General features: G+C 43.6%; 1 protein-coding gene across 7 annotated transcripts in view; it reads left to right on the top strand.

Annotated features, from left to right (window-relative positions):
- Positions 1–11,704, top strand: part of LOC148326806 (cadherin-4-like) — a 212,100-nt gene extending 200,396 nt beyond the window's left edge. For 6 of the 7 annotated variants that reach the window (XM_088309162.1, XM_088309164.1, XM_088309161.1 and 3 more), the window contains 8 exons: positions 1,290–1,475; positions 1,791–2,044; positions 4,739–4,890; positions 7,984–8,220; positions 9,229–9,462; positions 10,193–10,332; positions 10,978–11,142; positions 11,491–11,704. In XM_088309162.1, coding sequence (XP_088165288.1) covers positions 1,290–1,475; positions 1,791–2,044; positions 4,739–4,890; positions 7,984–8,220; positions 9,229–9,462; positions 10,193–10,332; positions 10,978–11,142; positions 11,491–11,697 — 1,575 coding nt within the window. In that variant the 3' untranslated portion in view covers positions 11,698–11,704. The remainder of the gene's footprint in view (positions 1–1,289; positions 1,476–1,790; positions 2,045–4,738; positions 4,891–7,983; positions 8,221–9,228; positions 9,463–10,192; positions 10,333–10,977; positions 11,143–11,490) is intronic. The other variant, XM_088309160.1, reaches the window with a different exon arrangement.
- Positions 11,705–19,495: the final 7,791 nt, after the last annotated feature.

Raw genomic sequence — 19,495 nt, 5'->3', positions numbered from 1 at the left:
CGATACAGTAGCTAGCTCACATGCTACTTCAGTCTCCTTAAAATGAGCCCATTAGTGAAGAGCAGCTGGCAGATCCACTCGTTCAACATGTTTACCTCTCCACGAGAGGAAACGTGGCTTATTATTTGAAAATGAGAGCCCTGGATGTGTGCGTGCATGTCACCAAGTTGCCACCAGTTAGCTCAAATAGGACTTGTTGCAGATTACACTTTATTGAGGATCATTACTGCGTGAATATTTCTACCGTTGCCTTGGTTACATTATAATAGTTGTTAAACTTTATATTAGGACGCAGATTTGTCAAATCGCTGCTCGGTGGATTTGTGCTTAGCGTGTCACAAATTCTAAAAACATGCATTCACGCAAACGAGCTCGAGCGCACCCCAGTGTTGTTTTCGTCAACAATGACCAAAACGAAAATATTTTGTGAACGCCCCTTTTTTTTTCATGACGATGACGAGCTAAACGAGTTTCTTTGAAGGCGAAAACATGACGTGACGTACATGGTTTTCGTTGACGAGACGGGACGAAATTGTTAGCGTGTGGTTCGTCAGACGCTAAAAAATTAATAACATCCCTTGCTATTGTACATGTAATGTCTTTAAAAAAAAATGCAATGCAGTTTGGGCACGCCCACTACCGGGAGAGCACGCAGGGCGCATGCGCGGAGCACGCACAGTCTCAGTCACACGAATGCGTCTGCTGTCATTCGTCTCGGCTCACACTCGCTGACCCGCTTTCGTTTGACGGAACATGACGACAATGACAATCGGTAGGCTACTTGGTTCTGATAACAACAAACTGTTACAAGTAAAGAAGACACATGTTTGATAGAGTTTGGACTTGTGCTACTGTATTAGAACAAGTCTATGTTGTTAAAACGTTTTGCCTTTGCCTTGTATGCCTAGTTTGAACTAAAACGGACTAAAAGCCTTTTGAATAAATTTACGAAAACTAGACTAAAACTTTTTTTAGTTTTCGTCGACTAAAACTAGACAAAAACTATCACGAATAGGAATGACTAAATGTGACAAAAACTAATAAGCATTTTCGTCCAAATCTAAAACAACACTTGCTCACCCACGACTTTAACTCATTCACTGCCATTGACCGGTATAGAAGCCAAAAAGTGTGTTTATTTTACCAGTGAATGAGTTAATAAGGACAAGCTATGGATGCTTTTGACATATATACAAAATGTCAGTGTCGGAAATGTAGTTGCAATATAAGTGTCATGTCCGACCTTTTCCCTTTTTTCTTACTCTTGCGCCCTTGATCGTGCTCTGCAGTTTTCCGGGGAGGTGCCAGAAAACAAGGTGAATGTGGTGGTGGCCAACCTGACCGTGGTGGACCGGGATCAGCCTCACAGTCCCAACTGGAACGCCGTGTACCGCATTGTTAGCGGGGACCCCTCGGGACATTTCACCATCCGCACCAACCCCGTCACTAACGAGGGCATGCTAACTGTCATAAAGGTGAGCGCGTTTCGTATTTATTTTTTTATTTGTACTTTGGGGCCACAATGTCGTTTAACGTGTGCCGACGATCAGCGTTTGTCTTGTGGGAAACAAAATGACAAATCCAATATCATGTGGTTAAAAGGGCGTGATTCTAAAGCAGCCGTGGAAAAAAATTTCACCGATGAGTGAAGAGAGAAATTTCTCTGAACACATTTTTAGCGCTCACAATTCTCATCAATTCTTTTTCAGTTGAGTATGGAAGTTGTTTTCACGTCACATTCATTGGGTTTTCCCTTTCTCCTTTTCTCCAACTCTTCATTTGCTCTCTAGCCAGTGGACTTTGAGATGAACCGGGCCTTCATGCTGACCGTGGTGGTTTCCAACCAAGCCCACTTGGCCAGTGGCATCCAGTCATCACTTCAGTCCACGGCCGGCGTCACCATCTCCGTTCAGGACGTGAACGAGCCTCCCGTCTTTCCCGTCAACCCCAAAATGATCCGCTTCGAGGAGGGCGTCCCGGCGGGGACCACTCTTACGGTGTTTTCTGCTCAGGACCCGGACCACTTTGTGCATCAGATTGTCAGGTATTTACAACCCGACGTTGACAAGATGCACGAGCCTTGTTGTCCGGTGCGGTCTGAGGAGGTCATCAGCGAACGAGTGGGACCTTGTCGGTCTCGCCTGCTTGGATCCCCGTCCTCCTCGGTTATTGCCTTCTCTAGCCGTCCGAATGCCGCCAGCGGCGTCCTTCCACTCTCTAACGAGTGCCACCGAGAGCCATCGATTTTTCTTAATGTCAGTCCGATGACCTCTTCCACCAACAAACCCCGCAGAAATGCGACGGAGCTGCATGTTTGTTTTTGTCATGAACGTAACGCCGTTTGCATGGAAATATTCGGAATATTTTTTAGCTTTATTTTTCTTCATTCGGTCACACAAGCTCTACCCAGCGAGGGAAGCAATCCCCCCCCCTTTTTTTTTTTGCAATCTTTCTTTTCTTTTTGCTCCCGCTGACCCAGCCTTTTTCTTCCCTGTCAGTATGGTTCTGTTATTGATAGGAACTCGGAGCCGCTGTCTCCACCAAAGCAGCTTGCCAGCAGATGCTCACCTCGCTCTTAGACGATCGTCTCTACCGCTGCCGCCGCTCTTGCTTTGGATGACCTCACGCCAACCCCCGCGCACGCACGCAGAAAAGACTCCCAAATGCTCAAAAGTAGTCCCACAAACACCAGAGATGGTGTGTAAGTGGTGAATGGGAAAGGCGCCAGATTGGCGCTCTGAAGTTCAGGCTTTATTTATTTATTTTTTTCTGTAGAAAGAAATTCCTTTTCAAGAAGAGCTTTGAGGCCATTAGCCATCTGCTTTTCCCGTTAATGTGGTTTAGATCACTCACTGTCGCGTGTCATCCACATTTGATGTTGTTTGGAAATGTGGGAATGGAGATATTAAATTCCCATACGCAATGTTGGTGTGCCATTTGGCTTGTCCCGCAACTTGTCACTTGCACAATTTGTTTGGCACAGTTTTATGATCAACCCCGCCCCCCCCCCCCCGCCCTTATTTTCGGGGGGGGGGGGGGGGGGGTCTCTCGCCAGTAATCAAACCCGCACCTGCACAGACAGACAGTAAACTGATCAAAAAAAGAAGAATGTGCGCAAAATAATGGAACTATTATTATATGAGTATTTTTCTCTTCCTTTTTTCCTGTCACGGATGAGTCGCGTGTAACCTTATTAGATTGTTATTTTTGTACATTTTAATGTCACGTTACTGGCAGAAATGGCTGATTGCGCTCGCAGAACACGTTCATTTGTACACGCCAAATATTTTCCCACCCCGACTGGATCAAATAATCCAAATATTACAACCACAGTAATGCATCACTGCAAACATGCAAACTGGAAGCACAATAATAGCATCATAATAATAATTATTATTATTAGTAGTAGTAGTAGTATTATTGGTATTATCAATAATATTAACTATATTATTGTTATTATAGTTAATTATTATTAACAATAATTAATACTTATTAATAAAAATTAATAATATTCATTCAACTGTTTCTTATGAAATTGATTGCATTTGAATTAGGTCTTGTAACATTGTGCATGTGTACCTAATAAAATAACTTGAATATGCGGAAATCAGTTTTGTGGCGGCGTCATCTTTTTGGCCCCGACCTTCCACCTTCCAAGTTGAGCGTGAATACGTTTTAGAGCGATTGTGTCACGTTGTGATCCACATAAATGGGCAGAAGTCGAAACGGCGGTAAAGAAGAGAAAAATCTAAACTCACTCAGCGGCTAAGTCGGTTGCTCATTGGATTTGTCGTCTGTAATTGGACTTGTCAGTTTCAGCTCTGTTGACTTTGTCACATCAGTGATGACGAAAGTTGCCGTTTTTTTTTCCTCGTGGGTATGACGAGCGCTGGAGTCGAGAGCGCCGTTCGACTGCTTTGCGTGATGCGTTCGTGTTTCTGCGCTAATTAACTGCCGCGGTATGTTTGGCAAGCATATGTTCACCTCTCCGTGTTGCTGCACTTTTCAAAAGGTAATAAATAACCTGATGTGGATTTCAGATCAACACAAACCTTGAAAATGGATGCAATCCGCGCCGGTGTAAATACCATTAAGGCCCGCACCGTTTTGCGCCGCTGTGGGCGTGAAAACAGCCGACTTGATTCTACGGCTCCACACTTCCCCTTTAACTCATTCGCTACCATTGACGGATATAGACGTACTTTCATTTTACCTGGGCTGGCAGTGAATGAGTTAAATATCTTGCGAGAGACTCGCTGATATGATCGACCTTGACGTGGTCGAAGAAGAAATTGCGTGCCTCAACCTGGCGCAGGACACGAGCAAAGTACGTTTAGAGGGAACTGCAATGAGACCTCCACAAGCAGAGGATATAAAGTTGTCCCGGGAGTTCACAAAACTGGGAAGTTCGTTCGTGTCCATGAGCGACACTCTTGAGGGCAGCTGCTCCATCTACGAATATAGAGCCCAATGTGTGTGCTGACACTTTCTAATCCAAACATATTGTAACCGTGACCGTATTATTTTTGCTGTAGACTGTAAATATTTTGGTTTGACATCAAAAGATGAAGAAGAGAGAAGCGATGCATAATTCAGCTTTTATGTACTGGAATGTAAATCAGAACGTAGTCCGTAACTTAGAAGATAGCATCACACTGTAGGAACGAGAGTGTAAATCGGTAAACCTGCTGCTCAATTTGTCTTTTTTTTTTTCTTTTTCGTGCGTCTGTGTGCAAAGGTACTCGAAGCTCTCAGATCCCGCCAACTGGCTGAGGATCAACAGGACCAACGGTCAGATAACGACGATGGCCCTACTTGACCGGGAGTCCATGTACGTCAAAAACAACATTTATGAGGCCACCTTTCTGGCCTTCGACAATGGTAAGTCTGGTAAGTGAGGATGGCAATGTTTGATGAGTAGAACTTTGTCCTTTTTATCAACGTTTGATTCCCTCCTTCGGCCATTGTGGCCGGCGAGAAGGCCTCACTGTGACCAACTTGTGATCTGATTGGCTATCGCAACTGTCTATCAACTGTAAAAGCCCCCCTGAGATGTAGAACAGACGCCCGCTCGATAGTATCCGGAGGCCGCAGACCAATGCGTGCTATTGCTATTATGAAATCTGCCTGGCAACACGAGCTAGCTGAATTCTGATTGGATAAAAATTCTAACCTAAAAATTCAACACTAGGTTAGAATATAATCAATGTGAAGAATATGATCATAATTTCTTGATTATGTTAGGCCAGCAGAGAAGGCCTTGACCGCCCGCCACTGCTAAAACATTTCTACCTCATGTTTCTTGTAATCCGCATTTGGTTTTATCAATTTGCCATGAACTCTATTCAGAAATACTAGCTTGTTTTTCTAAGCATTTATTTTTTGACCAAATCCCTTCTTAACAGAAGATGGACCACAGTCAATCGCGTGTGTTTTTGTGTACGTGTAATAATCTCATCCGTTGTTTATACATTACGGTTTGTTTTTCACCGTCTTAACAGCCCTCTGATGAAAACCGTAACGTGGCCCGAGACGAAAATGAGCTTGACATCATTTCGCGTAGCCTTTGTTTAAATCGCTGTTCCCGACGGTATCCAATTAAACACGATCTCTTGATTACGCTCACATAATTGCATTTACCCAAAGCAGGTCAGAGTTTTTGTGGCATTCTTGCGGCACGACAGTAAACAGCCACCGCTTTCACACGCAAACATGCTTGTTTCATTATCGTACGGCGTTATGACAATGTTATAAGTGGCAGTTAGCCTCACAATTTAAAAAAAAAAGACAAATTGGAGTAATGTTAGAGAAATTTGAAACATGTTCTGCCATGTTGGAAATTTGAAATAAATCAGGGATTCTCGCATATTCATTTTAATCAATACTTCCTTTTTCACCAGCAAATAGTTGGAAAGAGATTTTGTCCATCAAGGTTCAAACGTATTCAATGCGTTTCGGTTAGCATGAATGACGCTACGTTCGGTCGCTAGCCAGATTGCGGCCTGTGATGAGCAAATCCTAATAAAATAAATGTCAGTGTCAACAGCCCACAAACTAAAATGGCGACCATCGAGCAGCTTGCTCTCGCTGCACGACGCGGGTATTGTTATTCCTCGGAGAAATAAAGCCCACCAACTCGGGCTCAAAGTGTCATCTGTCTATCGACTGCGGTGGCCAGCGTCAGCACGACGACATTATCCGCTTTGACGGAAATTGCTTTACTTATTCCCACTGAAGTGACTCGCCAAAAAAAAAAAAAAAGGAAGCGACAAAGCTCCCACCCGATCGTAAGTGACAAGACCGTCGATGGGCCCGAGGCCTTTTGGCGTCAGACCTTTTTGTAGTTGATGCACCAAGTTGGCGCCCGAGCTGAGAGAGTCACGGAGTTAAAGTAACGCTGATGAGTTTGCAGGCTAGAAACTCTCTCCGTGCTTGCGCCGCATCTGTCATTGAGCTCGGCGTCGTGACTGCGCGCGGGGCGTCGGGGGGGGGGGGGTGCGTCGAGGTGCTCAAGGCAACAATCTACACCACGGCAGTCTGTTTGTTCAGCAGAGCAGCACGTGAAGTTTGCTCGTCGATTTCTCGCTGTTTGAATGTCACGGCTTTGCGAGTTGGATGATCGTTTATTGGTTGGCACTTTTAACGGACTGGATATTGTGTCCGAATACGACGACAACAATACCATGAAATTTGAGATTGCTGCTCCCTGGTGCCTGCTTATACGAAACATCAGTGGTGGGCGGTCAAGGCCTTCAAGTCCTTCTTTCTGGCCTAACATAACCAAAAATCAAGAACTGGTGATCATATTTAGGATCAAAATGTATTCTTTTTTTCCCCCTTCCCATTCATGTCATTATCGGCCAGTGTTGTATTTTTAGACGAGCGTTTTTATCCAATCGGAATTCAGCCAGCTCGTGTTGCCGGGCAGATTTCACAATACCGGTAGCACGCACCATTCGTCCGAGCCCTTCCGATAAAATCGTGCGGGCGTCTGTTCTTTCAGATTTGATGGACAGTTGTGACAGCCAATCAGATCACCTTTCAGGAGACGCTAGCTCTCGTGAGCCGAGGTCGTCCAACACCCAGTAGTGCCTAAGTGTGTGTCTGTGTGTTATTTTTCCAGCCGCGTTGTCATGAAGGACGCTTCTATGAGGGGGTATTTATTCAAGTCGGACTAAGTCGGACTTTGGTGTGAAATGCACGACCCGTGCCATTTATATCATTTGTCCAACACAATGTCGACACGTCCGATGAAATCACATTTTTTTTCCGGGTCCAACGTGATCAAACGTGTCGTTTCTATTTTATGCAGGAGAAGATGGAAATGTGTCATTTTATTTCTGGACTCCATCTATCTTAAAATGTTGCCCAAAAAAATGAAATGAATCTTTCAATTTTGTCCAAATCCAGCGGAATGTGTGAATGACGTGTTGGAAAGCAATTCAATGCTCATCCATATGAATAAGCGAAAGGCAAAGTTTCCGTCGTCGGCCAATTGAAGGCTTGCGTCGCACATTTTTCCATCCATCCGAATACCCGCGGCGAAAAGCGAACTTTGGCCAAGTATTTTCCCAAAGACCCACTCCAACATCTTGCTCACATTTTTTGGGTGCTTGTGAACGCTCGCATGTCGCCTTCAAGGAAAATTCTTTGACTTTCTTCCAAAAGTTTTTTTTTTGGGCGGTTTTAATACACAGAACCTTCCAGAAGAATGTGCCTCCCCAGCTAATCCTTCTGCTGCCCTCCTCTGAGCTTCTGTTCCGAGTCGTAGTTTGTGTCTGCCTGCAGTGCTTCGTATTGATAACAGAACCATTGCCAGGCTGCCTCAAACTCTTCTCTCTTGTTTTTTTTTTTTTGCATGCATTTTCACCGCACCTCCACCACCTCGCCCTCTCGTCCCCGCATAACGAGCTCACCGCCCCCTCGACCTCCCGCCTCATTTGATCACGTCGCTCTCCTCTCTTCCCTGTGTCCGCCCTCCAGGTTCGCCTCAAGCCAGCGGGACCGGAACCCTCCAGATCTACCTGATCGATGTGAACGACAATCCGCCGGTGTTGATACCTCAGGAGGCTCAAGTGTGTCAGCGGGCACGCCCCAACTCCAGGATTAATATCACCGCTTCAGACGCTGATTCGGACCCCAACGTGGGGCCGTTTGGTTTTGAGCTTCCTTCCTTCCCTCCCAGTTTGCGTCGCAATTGGACCATCGCCCGACTCACTGGTAATATCGTGCTCTACATTGTCTCCATCATTTCCACGATTCATATTGCAGTGGTCGAAGCATCGGCGTGTCAAATTTAGGAGATGCTAAAACTTTCCGCAAAATGCCTCAGCCTGACGTGAGAGATCCAGGTTGCATCCGGCGTTGACATGTGATCTATCTTTTGTGACAAATGAGATCTATTCACATCTTCCTTGTCCCTCGAGTAACCCATCTGTCAACTAATCCACCCAGATGGATGTATCGAGACAGTTTCCTTCAGGACAAATCTGATCACGTATTTGAATTCGTCTTCCACCGGGACTCACGTCGACTGACTCATACGAGCTCAAAGTCGGATTGCTGTTAAGTCTAAGTCCGGTGTGCGCTTCCTGCTCTTATCATATGTGGTGTACTAATGACTGGAGCTGGGTTCAAAAAATGGATATATCGATTTTAATCAATTTTTCTGTTCGTGGTCCGATTCCTAAAACCAAATATCGATATGTTGAATAACATTTTCTCGCCCATAAATTAAATTTGCCGCACACTTCACTCTCTCTCTGCTGTGCTGGTGGCCCTGTCTGCAGAAGCCGATTGATCATTGTCACTACGTGGAAGTAGCGTCACAAAACAAAATGGCGGAAGCAGTGAAGTCGGCGCCAAAAGCATGAAGGCAGATGTATTTATTTTTTAATCAGGTCATGTTAGATAAAATGATTAATGTAACCGCATTGGCTTCAATTCTTAATGGAAATATTACTATTTATTTTACTAATGCACAAGTTACAGCGGGCAGTTTGTACAAATTGCAGCATTGGTTCTTCTGAGAATGCCTTCCATACGAAAATAAAATTGGTACCGCGTGAAATCCTTGATTGAATCAAAAATCAATCAAAATAAATCATGAATCGAAAATTGAATCGAATGGAATCGTTTTTGGAAATTTGAATCGATACCAAACCCTCGTAATGACTCGTGCCGATATCGCCACCCTGACGCTCACTTCATGTGCTCCGTTTTCCCCAGGTGATCATGCTCAGCTGAGGTTGCGGATTCCTTACCTGGAGGCCGGCATGTACGAGATTCCCATTACGGTGTCTGACTCCGGGAACCCCCAACTGTCCAACCGCTCCATGATCAGAATCAAAGTGTGTCCGTGTGACGACAACGGGGGCTGCAGCGCCACAGGGGCTGTCGCGGCCGCCGGCCTCGGCACGGGGGCCATCATCGCCATTCTCATCTGTATAATTGTTCTGCTCAGTAAGTGAAAATGACGGCAATGGACCACCAGCAACAGTTTTCGGAAAGCACAAACGTAATATTTGAAAATGGGATAAATTCACCCCATACTGACAACACGTCCGAAGGTTTGGGCGGAATTTTAGAATGAGGCTGTAACAACAAAATGTTGTTTTAATTCTATTTTTATTATTATTATTTATTATTAGTAGTATTTAATTATTATTATTTAATTATTATTATTATTATTATTATTATTATTATGAAAACCTGAGATGCAAGAGAGAAAACATGGGCTGATTTGGAGTCAGCGCCCCCAAAAAAAAAATCATCTCGAAAAGTAAACATGCACCTCTGAATAAAACATATAAAAAATTTAGTCAAATTTGTGGAGTTGTGATAAATGGTTGTCATTTTTAGAGTACATTTTGGGAGCAATTTCCTTCCTCCTAGGAGAACTTTACAGTAACTTTTAATTGGCCTTTAGGCCCAATAAACTCTTCCTGGCTACACACGGCCTCATAAATGCGTCACGTGAGCAGGAGGGAAAAAAAAGAGAGAGCAATTCTGTTCGCCTTCTTGCTTTCTGCAACGTCAACTGTACGACTAATAGCGTGTTGTTGACAAACTCTTTATCTAATTTGAATTTGGAAAAAAAAGCGCATGCTCAAGTGCTACGTGACATCACACTCTTTCGTATTGATCGTGCGTGCTATTTTTAGATTTTAATCACAACATTCGTTCCTCGTAGGCATGGTTCTCTTGTTTGTGGTGTGGATGAAGCGCAGAGAGAAGGAGAAGCAAGCCAAGCCACTGCTGATCGACCCCGAAGACGATGTCAGAGACAATATCCTCAAATATGACGAGGAAGGAGGCGGAGAGGAGGATCAGGTATGTCGTGAATGCCTTCAGCGCCGGCCCAAATCAGAAAAGGCTGTTATCAGACACGGGCAACTTTGACATGATGAACACCAAACTCCCATTAACTCCCTGAATCCAAGCGGGAGAATAACTCCCTGGTGGTGTACGACTGAACAAGACTTGGCAAATTGAGGTCAGCGAGACTTGCATGTTTACTTTGTGAGGAGTAGAAAATGCTTTTTTTTTTTTTTTTTCCAGAGCAAGATGAATTTGCTCTCTGGGCTGCTCGTCGAGAGTTTTGCTCTTTTTTTTTTTTTTCGAATGCTTTCCATTGGTGAATGAACAAAAATTTCCCCGACTCACTCCCCAGTCATGATGATAATCTTCCCACAAGAGTCGCAACAATGTGGATGCGATTGTATATTTTCTGTCGGTCGAGTTGCAAGCTGCACGGCTCCGTTTGCCGATGGCGTCGCATTCCAGGAAATCGACGACCGCAAAACCAACTCTCAGTGAATGACCGTGATCTAGAATTTTGTTTTCTGTATATATACATATATGAATATGAACATATATACACATATATCACTTTTCTCCTCCTTATGGTTCCTTTCTTCATTGGACAGACTTTGTAAAGCGTTTTTTTCCGCATTTCTCACCTTGGTCTTTTTCCAGGATTATGACCTGAGCCAGCTCCAGCAGCCAGAGTCTTTGGACCACATCATCAATAAACCGGTGGGAGTTCGCCGAGTGGATGAGAGGCCTGTCATCCCTGAGTCGCAGTATCCCGCCAGACCCAGTCTGCCCCACCCTGGAGATATAGGAGATTTCATTCATGATGTACGACTAATTGAAAATCGATTTGGGTGTTTGTTTTTTTCTATACAAACAATGAATGTCACACATTTTTCCAAATCATTTTTACATAACATTTTGGGAAGAACTGATGTAAGCACGAGTAATGGCAAAATGAAGCTTCATTTCCCCATCACTAATAAGCAAACCAAATAAGCATGCGTTCCAAAGATATTTCAAGAAAATGATCACTGCAGTAAATATGAACTTGGATGACAAAGAGCAAAGGGCAACTATTTTTTTTCTATTTTACTCAGGAATTACTGGTACTTAAGCACGTTGAAAAACCAGTCATGGCGTAGCTCAATAAACCTCTTGCCGTTGTGTCTCCAGGGTCTTCGGGCCGCAGACAACGACCCAACAGCGCCCCCTTATGACTCCCTGCTGGTGTTTGACTACGAGGGCAACGGTTCAACTGCCGGATCGGTCAGCTCGCTCAACTCCACCAGCTCAGGTGACCAGGACTACGACTACCTCAACGACTGGGGCCCTCGCTTCAAGAAGCTGGCGGATCTCTACGGGGGCAAGGACGATGACTGAGAGCGAAGGAGGGGATGGGGTGGGCGGGGCCAGGAATGGGGGCGGGCGGACGGACACCCCTGGAAAGCACGGGTCGAGGTGCGGGACATGAGAGGCGTGGCCTCACTGGAAAATCCGGAAACTGCAACTGTATTCTGGCTTTATACTTTTCGATGGCAAATTCGTTGGGTATTGTTCTTTTCTTTTATTTTTTTTTTGTTGTTGTTGTTGTTCTCTCACCGTGCTGGACCCCGAACTCTCTGGGGACAAATCAAGGCGATCGTGAGAGGCACACTTCCTGGACTTGAGCTTTGAATGATTGTTTAAAAGATGACCGTGTCTTGCTTTAGTCTCCCGCTGAAGAGAATGTTTTCCGGGGGGGGGGAGGCTGCCCTGTGACTCTCTCGACTTGAATTTCCTTAGAACAGAAGCACTGTCATTTTATAAAGTGCCTTTTGTGGTGTGATTTTTTGTATCAGACTCCTGCTATCTCAGGATCGCTTTGCCATTCATGCAGTACAGGGAAGGTCTTTCGCGTCATCGCCTCTCCGTCGGCCCTCGCGCCAACCTTGCCCCCCCGTCCGTCATGACCCTCTCGCCGCCCCTTCAAGCAGAGAAAGGCACAACCGGGGCACACTTCTCACTCTCACGAGAAACATGGCCCGAAATGAGTGAGGACAAACTTCTTCTCCAAAGGACCTGTTCAGTTTATCCGTCACAAACATCACCAGGAACTCACCGATATTGTGTGACATCATTTTTATACTCATTCGGGATTTGGAAATCGGTGGAGAATGCCTGCCTTTCCTCCGTGGACTCATTTTCGGGCGCCTTGATGTTGAGATGCTTGCCTGCCCTGTCCGGTTGTTGTGTTGCTTTCTCCAAAGTGTAAAGCTTCTGTTGGCATGATCTGAAGAAAGCGGGGACCTCAAATGACTCGGAATCAAGGCCTCCGCCAAGTCCCGGAACATTCTTGACACCTTTAACATTCCCGTTTTTTACAGTCCAACAACAGTATTGAAAGCTGCATGATTTTTTTTTTTCTTTCTTCAAATCACTTGTTAGTATGTGGTGAGAATGTGAAAATAGTCAACAGAAACTGTATAAATATACTCTGTATAAAGACACTGAGAAAATAAAAATACTGTAACACAAAAAAATAATAATAATTTTTGAAGTGTGGATGACGTTTGCTATGATTTTCTTTTCAGGTTGAAATGATTATTTTTTTTTTTTTGCTTTTGTTTTCTGTTGCTTATTTTAAATGCCTCCTTGCAAAAGTCTTTATTTGCTCTTATTTTCAACTAAAGCCAAGATTTCCGCTTTCACTCGGAGACGAGAACCTTTCATGAGTCATGCCTGTGGGTTATTCATTTAGATGAGTGATTCTTAACCTTGCCGGACGTAAAGTTTGATTCGTGCGTTCACCGTCCACTTCTTTTCAAAACGGATGATTTCGGCGCCCAAGCAACTCGATGGATATTTACTGCAAATCATCGTGACTTTCAATGTTGCCTTTCAGAGACAATTTCAGGAATGCTCAGCTTCACCTTGACAACATTTTTGACGACAGTCTTCTTTTTCTTCCTTTTTATGTCCGGCGTCCTCGAAATGGACGATAAAATGTAAAAACGCTTTGAAATGACTTGCCGAGAGCGATGTTGTTCGGAGGAATGATCAGAAATCAGTAGTGATAGACAGATATGCTTTTTTAATGATTTTTTTCAGGGCCGATACCGATTATTAGCAGACGTGGGGGCCGATTACCGATATTTGAAGCCGATATTCATTTGTTGAAAAAGCGGTAAAATGGTGTCAGAATTTTGAAAGAGGAGAACTCCAAAACTTGAATTTGTTTAAAAGCCTTTAAGCTCCTGTTTATGAAACAAACTTTAGTGATTTGCAACATGTTAAAGTTTTTTTTACATCTCGGACTTAGTTTAACAAAAGTGCATGTAGCTCACAGGCTCAGCTGCGTGTCTTATAGTTCAATGAAAATAAACTCTGTAAAGTTTACCACGGAAATTCGTTTTTTATTAGTTGTGAGTTGTAGGAGACTGACATTTGAGAACATTTTGGCAAAGTCTGTTGCCTCCCGTAGTGCGTGTGACCCGAGGTGAAAAAGCAGACAGGCTTCTGCAGACAGGGTCACCAGCACAGCAGAGAAATGATAAATAAACCAGCTTCGAATTTATCGGCTTTGAAAGAAAAAAAAAGCTGATGCCGATAATCGGCAAAACGCCAGATATCGGCCCGGACGATAATCGGTCCATCACTATAAATCAGGTGAAAGGACTCAACTGAAGGCTCCAAATTGTCTGTAGGTGTGAATGTTAGTGCGAATGGTTGTGGGCCCTGCGACTGACTGGAAACCAGACCAAAATGTGCCAAAAGGAAATTGTGTGCGTGCTTCTGTTCACCAGGCTGACATGCTGATGAGCAATATTAAAAAAAAAAAAAAAATCACAAGTCCCGGTTAACTCAATCACGAATCTCCTACTTTGGATTTATGACTAAATCATTTCCAACTTGAGCTCAACATGCCCTATTGCAGGTTAAAATATCTACGTAGAATAAATTGATAACAGTCATCGGTAAACCAGAAAAATGAAATGAAATTCGTGGTTTGTCTTCAGAAAAATCTATGACGTATAATAACGTTTTTATGATATAGTGCAGCAAATGTATCGCCACTTGTAATCTCGACCCTTTCGTAGTCTGCTGTCGCTTTATTTTCGGAATAAATCACCCGCAATTGAGGTTTATTATTGGAGCTGAGCCGAAGCAGAGACGGACGCTGGCAGTGTGTGTGGGGTCAAGAACTATATTTGTGTCCATTCCTGTGATTTCAATTAGTCATCTGAAGTGGCCAAAAAAAAAAAAAACTCACTGGGGATTTAAAGGGATTTAAATCCTCTCTGGCAGCGTGTCTATCAATTAGCCACACCATTAATCCCCAAGGCGTAATCTCATTAGATAGAGCGCCTTTAATGAGACATCCAGAGAGCAAGCGTGGCGGTGAGCGAGGGAAGAAAAATGAGGTGGTGGCAATCTGCAGGTAGGCCATGCGGAGAAGTGATTAGTAGGATCGAAGAGGGTCAGCAGCGGGAGGGACCAAGGCAGAGAGATTTAAGAGCGAGGCCAACGTACATCAGTGGAAAGTTGCCGGCGAGCCGCTTGAAAAGGAATCTCGCCGTTTTATTTCAGAGGCAAGAGACGTGAACTAAGATTGTTGATGACGTCCGCGTGCAGATCGAAACAATCTTTCCGTTTCTCTGATTGGGTTTAACTCACAGGAAGAATGTCTTTGGAGTTGGAAACTGCGTCAATGGAATTTGCTCGTCAATTGACTGCAACAGGTTTTGATGTTGACGTCATCGAGGGCCAAACACGCGACCAGTTGAAAATCCGATTGGCAGATGACCGCACATAAACATCCGTTAGCATCAAATGAAGAAAATCAACCGTTAGCAATGAACAAATACAATTTTATGCAGCCAATGATAGAATTTGGGTTTTAAAAACTATTACGACTATTATTTTCATCAAGATTAATCTGTCCATCACTTTGTCAATTAATCAATGAATCTGATTTTTTTTTTTAAACCTTTGTTCACAAACAGGACATTATTTCAAATTGGAAGTGCAGACAAAGAACAAATATACATTTTTGAGATTTCGTTACAAGATTGGTCCGTTCGGAAATTGGGGAAAAAAATGCTGATGATGGTTTTCCACAGTAAAAGATTTCTTTTTTGCAAATAGTCTTATCAAATGTGATTGGTGAGTCTATGAAATACACGTGAGAAAAATCTCAGTACGTGTGCGTGTGCGTGCGTGCGTGGGGGTGCGTGTGCGCGTGCGTGTGTGTGTGTGTAGATTGGCGTTGGCTTCATGTTGATACACTGATCCACTGCCCTTAAAGTGAGAATTGTGTTGGTCAAAAAGTCATTTGGACATTGATCCGCTTTACAGAGAGCGTATTCGAAGATCTTAGCGGCGGCACACCGGGAAGAGATGAGCACAGAAGAAAGTAACGTCGACTTGAATTACAATGAAGAGTATGGAGGCTGAGATCTGAATGCTGGCGTACAGCCAGTGCCTCGTGTGTGCGTGCGTTTGCGTGCGTGCATGCGCGTGTGTGTGTGTGTGTGTGTGTGTGTTGTAAATAAAGTTCGCTTCTTTTTCTTCCATTGCGGAGTCTCTCGTGTTTGGGGCCTTGGGACCGGTCCAATCCTAACAAGTCCACAAGCTGGTGGTTGTGATGCCGGATGCAATAAATGTTTGTTCCGAGTTTAGTGTGGCTGTTGTTCAACTGAGGCGCTCTTCCTGTGCAGGCTTGACGAGCTCTGTTCAATTCTTGTGCGCTGACACGGCTGCTATTTTCGGACTCAAATGAGATCAAAGCGGAAGAAATGTGATGTCAGCGTGGGAGATCATATCTTGTATTGAACTAACCCCAAAACCCAAACTCTCTTTCAGCCGCATCCGTTCGAATCCATTTGAGTTTGTTCGCCGCATGTGCACGAAGTGATGGTTGGCAGAAGCAAACGGAAATGATTACAATTTAAAATGCATCGCACCGATTTTCCTGCGGCACGTAGAAAATATTCTGATTCGACATTAATTAGTCAACAGGAAAATTGAATCAGAAATTGTTTTACGTGTTCCTAAATCAATAATGTTTTTAAAAAAATGCTTCCTAAGGGTTTTTGACATATTTGCCTTTTTTTTAAGTAAGACCTCTAAAACGTTGCGCAATGCGGATTTTGCCATGCATTGTAATTTATGACGTTTCAGGAAAAAAATCACATCTGTTCCTCAACATAAATCTTAATTCATAAATATTGCTGAATATGGGAAAATGAATGTTCATGAACCAGTTGTGGTTTTTGACCCCTCTAGATGGCACTGTTGGTTCAAGAAATGGCAAGTCTGTGAACTTTCAGCCCAATGACGAACACAGTGCCATCTAGAGGAGACCAAAAATACAGCAACTGGTTCAGAAAACAATTTTGAAGCTTTGTTTTCTTTGTTATTATTATTATTATTATTATTATTATTATTATTATTATTATGACAACCTGATGTACAGGGGAAAACCGAGGGCAGATTTGAACTCTAAAAAAGTTTGCTAGCATTTCCAATTAAAAATGTAGTCAATATTTGTTGGCCAGTGTTTTTTTTTTTTTTTTTTTTTTTTTTTTTTAAATAAGATTGTAATTTTCTACGAATAGGCTATCAGTGGAAAGCACGAATGGCCAAGACGCACTTGTTTTGTTCACCTGTATGGAGCATCTGAGTTTTGTGACTTTCCAAATTTGACTAGAATCAACAATGGGATGTCAGGTTTTTTTTTTTGTTTTTTGGGGGTTTTTTTTACCAAAAAAGGTGCTGTATTCCTGCCTTTACCTCTGCGCACAAATTCATCATATGATAGTTATTTTTTAGTATTACGGAAATGAATATCGAGATCAGCTCCTGATGTGGAACAACGCTTGCATGTGAAAACATGCTCGATGACATTTTAGAAGCGTGAGCAAAGTTTCAGTCGAAATGTCTTCCTCGGGACACCGACAACCTCCCTGAAGAGTGCGAGACGATCGTTCGGCTCTCCAACAAGTTGGCCTCAGATGTCCTTAAGGGTGCAATCAAGCTCCGTTTCACCCTGTCAGCCTCACTCCAGGAGGACAGAGCCGACAGAGCCCAGGATGAATAATAGATGCATGGCAAAGTCATTAGTAGAAATAAATAATTGATCAGCGCACATGTCCGGGATTATTATTGTAAATGTTATGATGATATTACAGTAACATGACAGGGAAGAACGACACGCTTTGAGATTGTCTGCCTAATGAAAGATGATTAGTCACAGTTTGAAGCCGATGTTGTCATGCCGGGCGCGTACTCCCTCCTTGTTCCATTGCAAATGCATGAGATGAAATTCATGCTAATTTCACAGCAAAACATTTCTCATCAATAATTCATGTGTATGTTTTCTAACGTGAAAGAAAAGGCTTTTGTCTCAGAGTCATTAGTGTGATACTTAAATGAATGTGCTGCATGTTTCCGGCATACGCTAGCTACAACTCCGTTTGAAAGTAGCGAGACAAGTTTATGAGGTCCCCGAATGTGCATTTCGAAACAATGTCTATCATAAATGTTACATTTTGACATGACAATAGTAAGAGTTAAATGCGTCAGGCCAAAACAGACTGCCTTGAATAAATAAGTGCAGTTACTTTGAAAATCAAGTCATCTGTTGCGTAATTAAACTACTTTTAAAGTGAAATAATCAAAAAAGTACCTGAGTTACTTTTAAAAGTAAAGTAACTAACTGAGTATTGTGTCGGATTACTCGTACCTCATCTTGCTTCCTGTGACTTCCTTGTTGTCCGCGTGACGTCAAGCAGCCTCACGTCAGATCGCCACGTGACCTTGTTTGTAAAAAAGAAAAAAAAAAAAACGTGAGCTTGTTTGTTCCAGCCGGACATGCGCATGTCCCGCATTTGTCCGCGTAAACCTCAAGTGGAGATGCAACACATTTGTGTGCCCGTCCCGCCCCATAAAGGCAATGACTTTGTAAATGGGAACGTTCTTCTCCTGTGGGCCGCCGCTGGCTGCTGCCAGAGCCGATGTCGCCCCATTAAAGAGGCCAACAGGCTATTAACCCCCCACATCAATACCTCGCAGGTGCACACCATCCTTACAAAACCATTTCAACAGCAGTCATAAACACCGGTCCGATAATAGCATCTGCGGGCCAAAGCAAACTGCCCCGGTCAACCTCGTGACAAAAGAGTCCTCAAGTCAGCATTAACCCGGGTGCCACAAGGTCATGGACACATCGGAGATGGAGTTGTTAAAAGGTTCAAACCGACTCAAACTGCTGATGCACGGACCTTAAAAAGTTCTTTGTCATTTCATAATAAAGGTGCGTCGTGGTCAGTGCGTTTGTGGATCTTGCGGCACAACAAAAGGCAGCGGATGAATCCCAGAAGACCAAGTCAATTCATCTGACTGGCCAACAGGGGGAGGCGGTGCGACTCAGTCCACTCTCTGGCATGGAAAGGCCTCGCCGAAGAAGAACAATCTAATAATGAGTCCAGGAAATCATTTTCCTTCCTTTCCTCTGCGTCGCGCTTTACATGCATTTTCTTTATCAAATGTGAATGATTTCATTTTTTGAAATGAATAAAATGTCCGAATTGGCCTATTTCCTGTACAAATAGACGGCGTCAACTTGAGAAGGGAAAGTGGCCTCGATGAGTCATGGCGTCTTTCGTGCTTCACCCATTAATGGCGGATGCCCTCACACAAGAGACGTTGCCGTTTGTCTTGATATCGCCGATCTCGACTGGCGCGAACGGTTGTTTGTTTAGATGTCACCTGCGATTCATTGGCAATCAGTCGAAAATGTGCTCTACCTCTCTCGCAAAGTCAAAGTAACTGATTTGTGTTGGAATATAGCAGTTTGTTGCTCGCTCCATGAATGATTCAAAATAAAATCCGTACTCTTCCTTTGCATGTCGGCCATGATGAGGGCAGAATAATTTTATTTCAGGGCCGCCCACTCAAATGGGCTGCTTTCAGCAAGACGATGATGTAATTCAGCATTTTGCTCCTATTTTAACAAAAAAACATGTCACGGGCATTTTAAGACATGAAGACTGTTTCAAATAGCGAAAAACAAAAAATACAAAACATTAAAATGATGTTGCAGCAGTAAGCCAACGATCAGAAAAATGTACATCTCATCCCGCCCCCCAACTGTGTCTACTTTCCTTTCAAAACAGTTGACTTGAATATGTGCAAGTAA

The sequence above is a fragment of the Idiotropiscis lumnitzeri genome, chromosome 11, assembly GCF_059441095.1.
Source record: "Idiotropiscis lumnitzeri isolate Australia: NSW breed Sydney's pygmy pipehorse chromosome 11, RoL_Ilum_1.0, whole genome shotgun sequence".
In the NCBI taxonomy this organism is placed as follows: domain Eukaryota; kingdom Metazoa; phylum Chordata; class Actinopteri; order Syngnathiformes; family Syngnathidae; genus Idiotropiscis; species Idiotropiscis lumnitzeri.
This window is presented reverse-complemented; position numbering and strand designations above follow the sequence as displayed.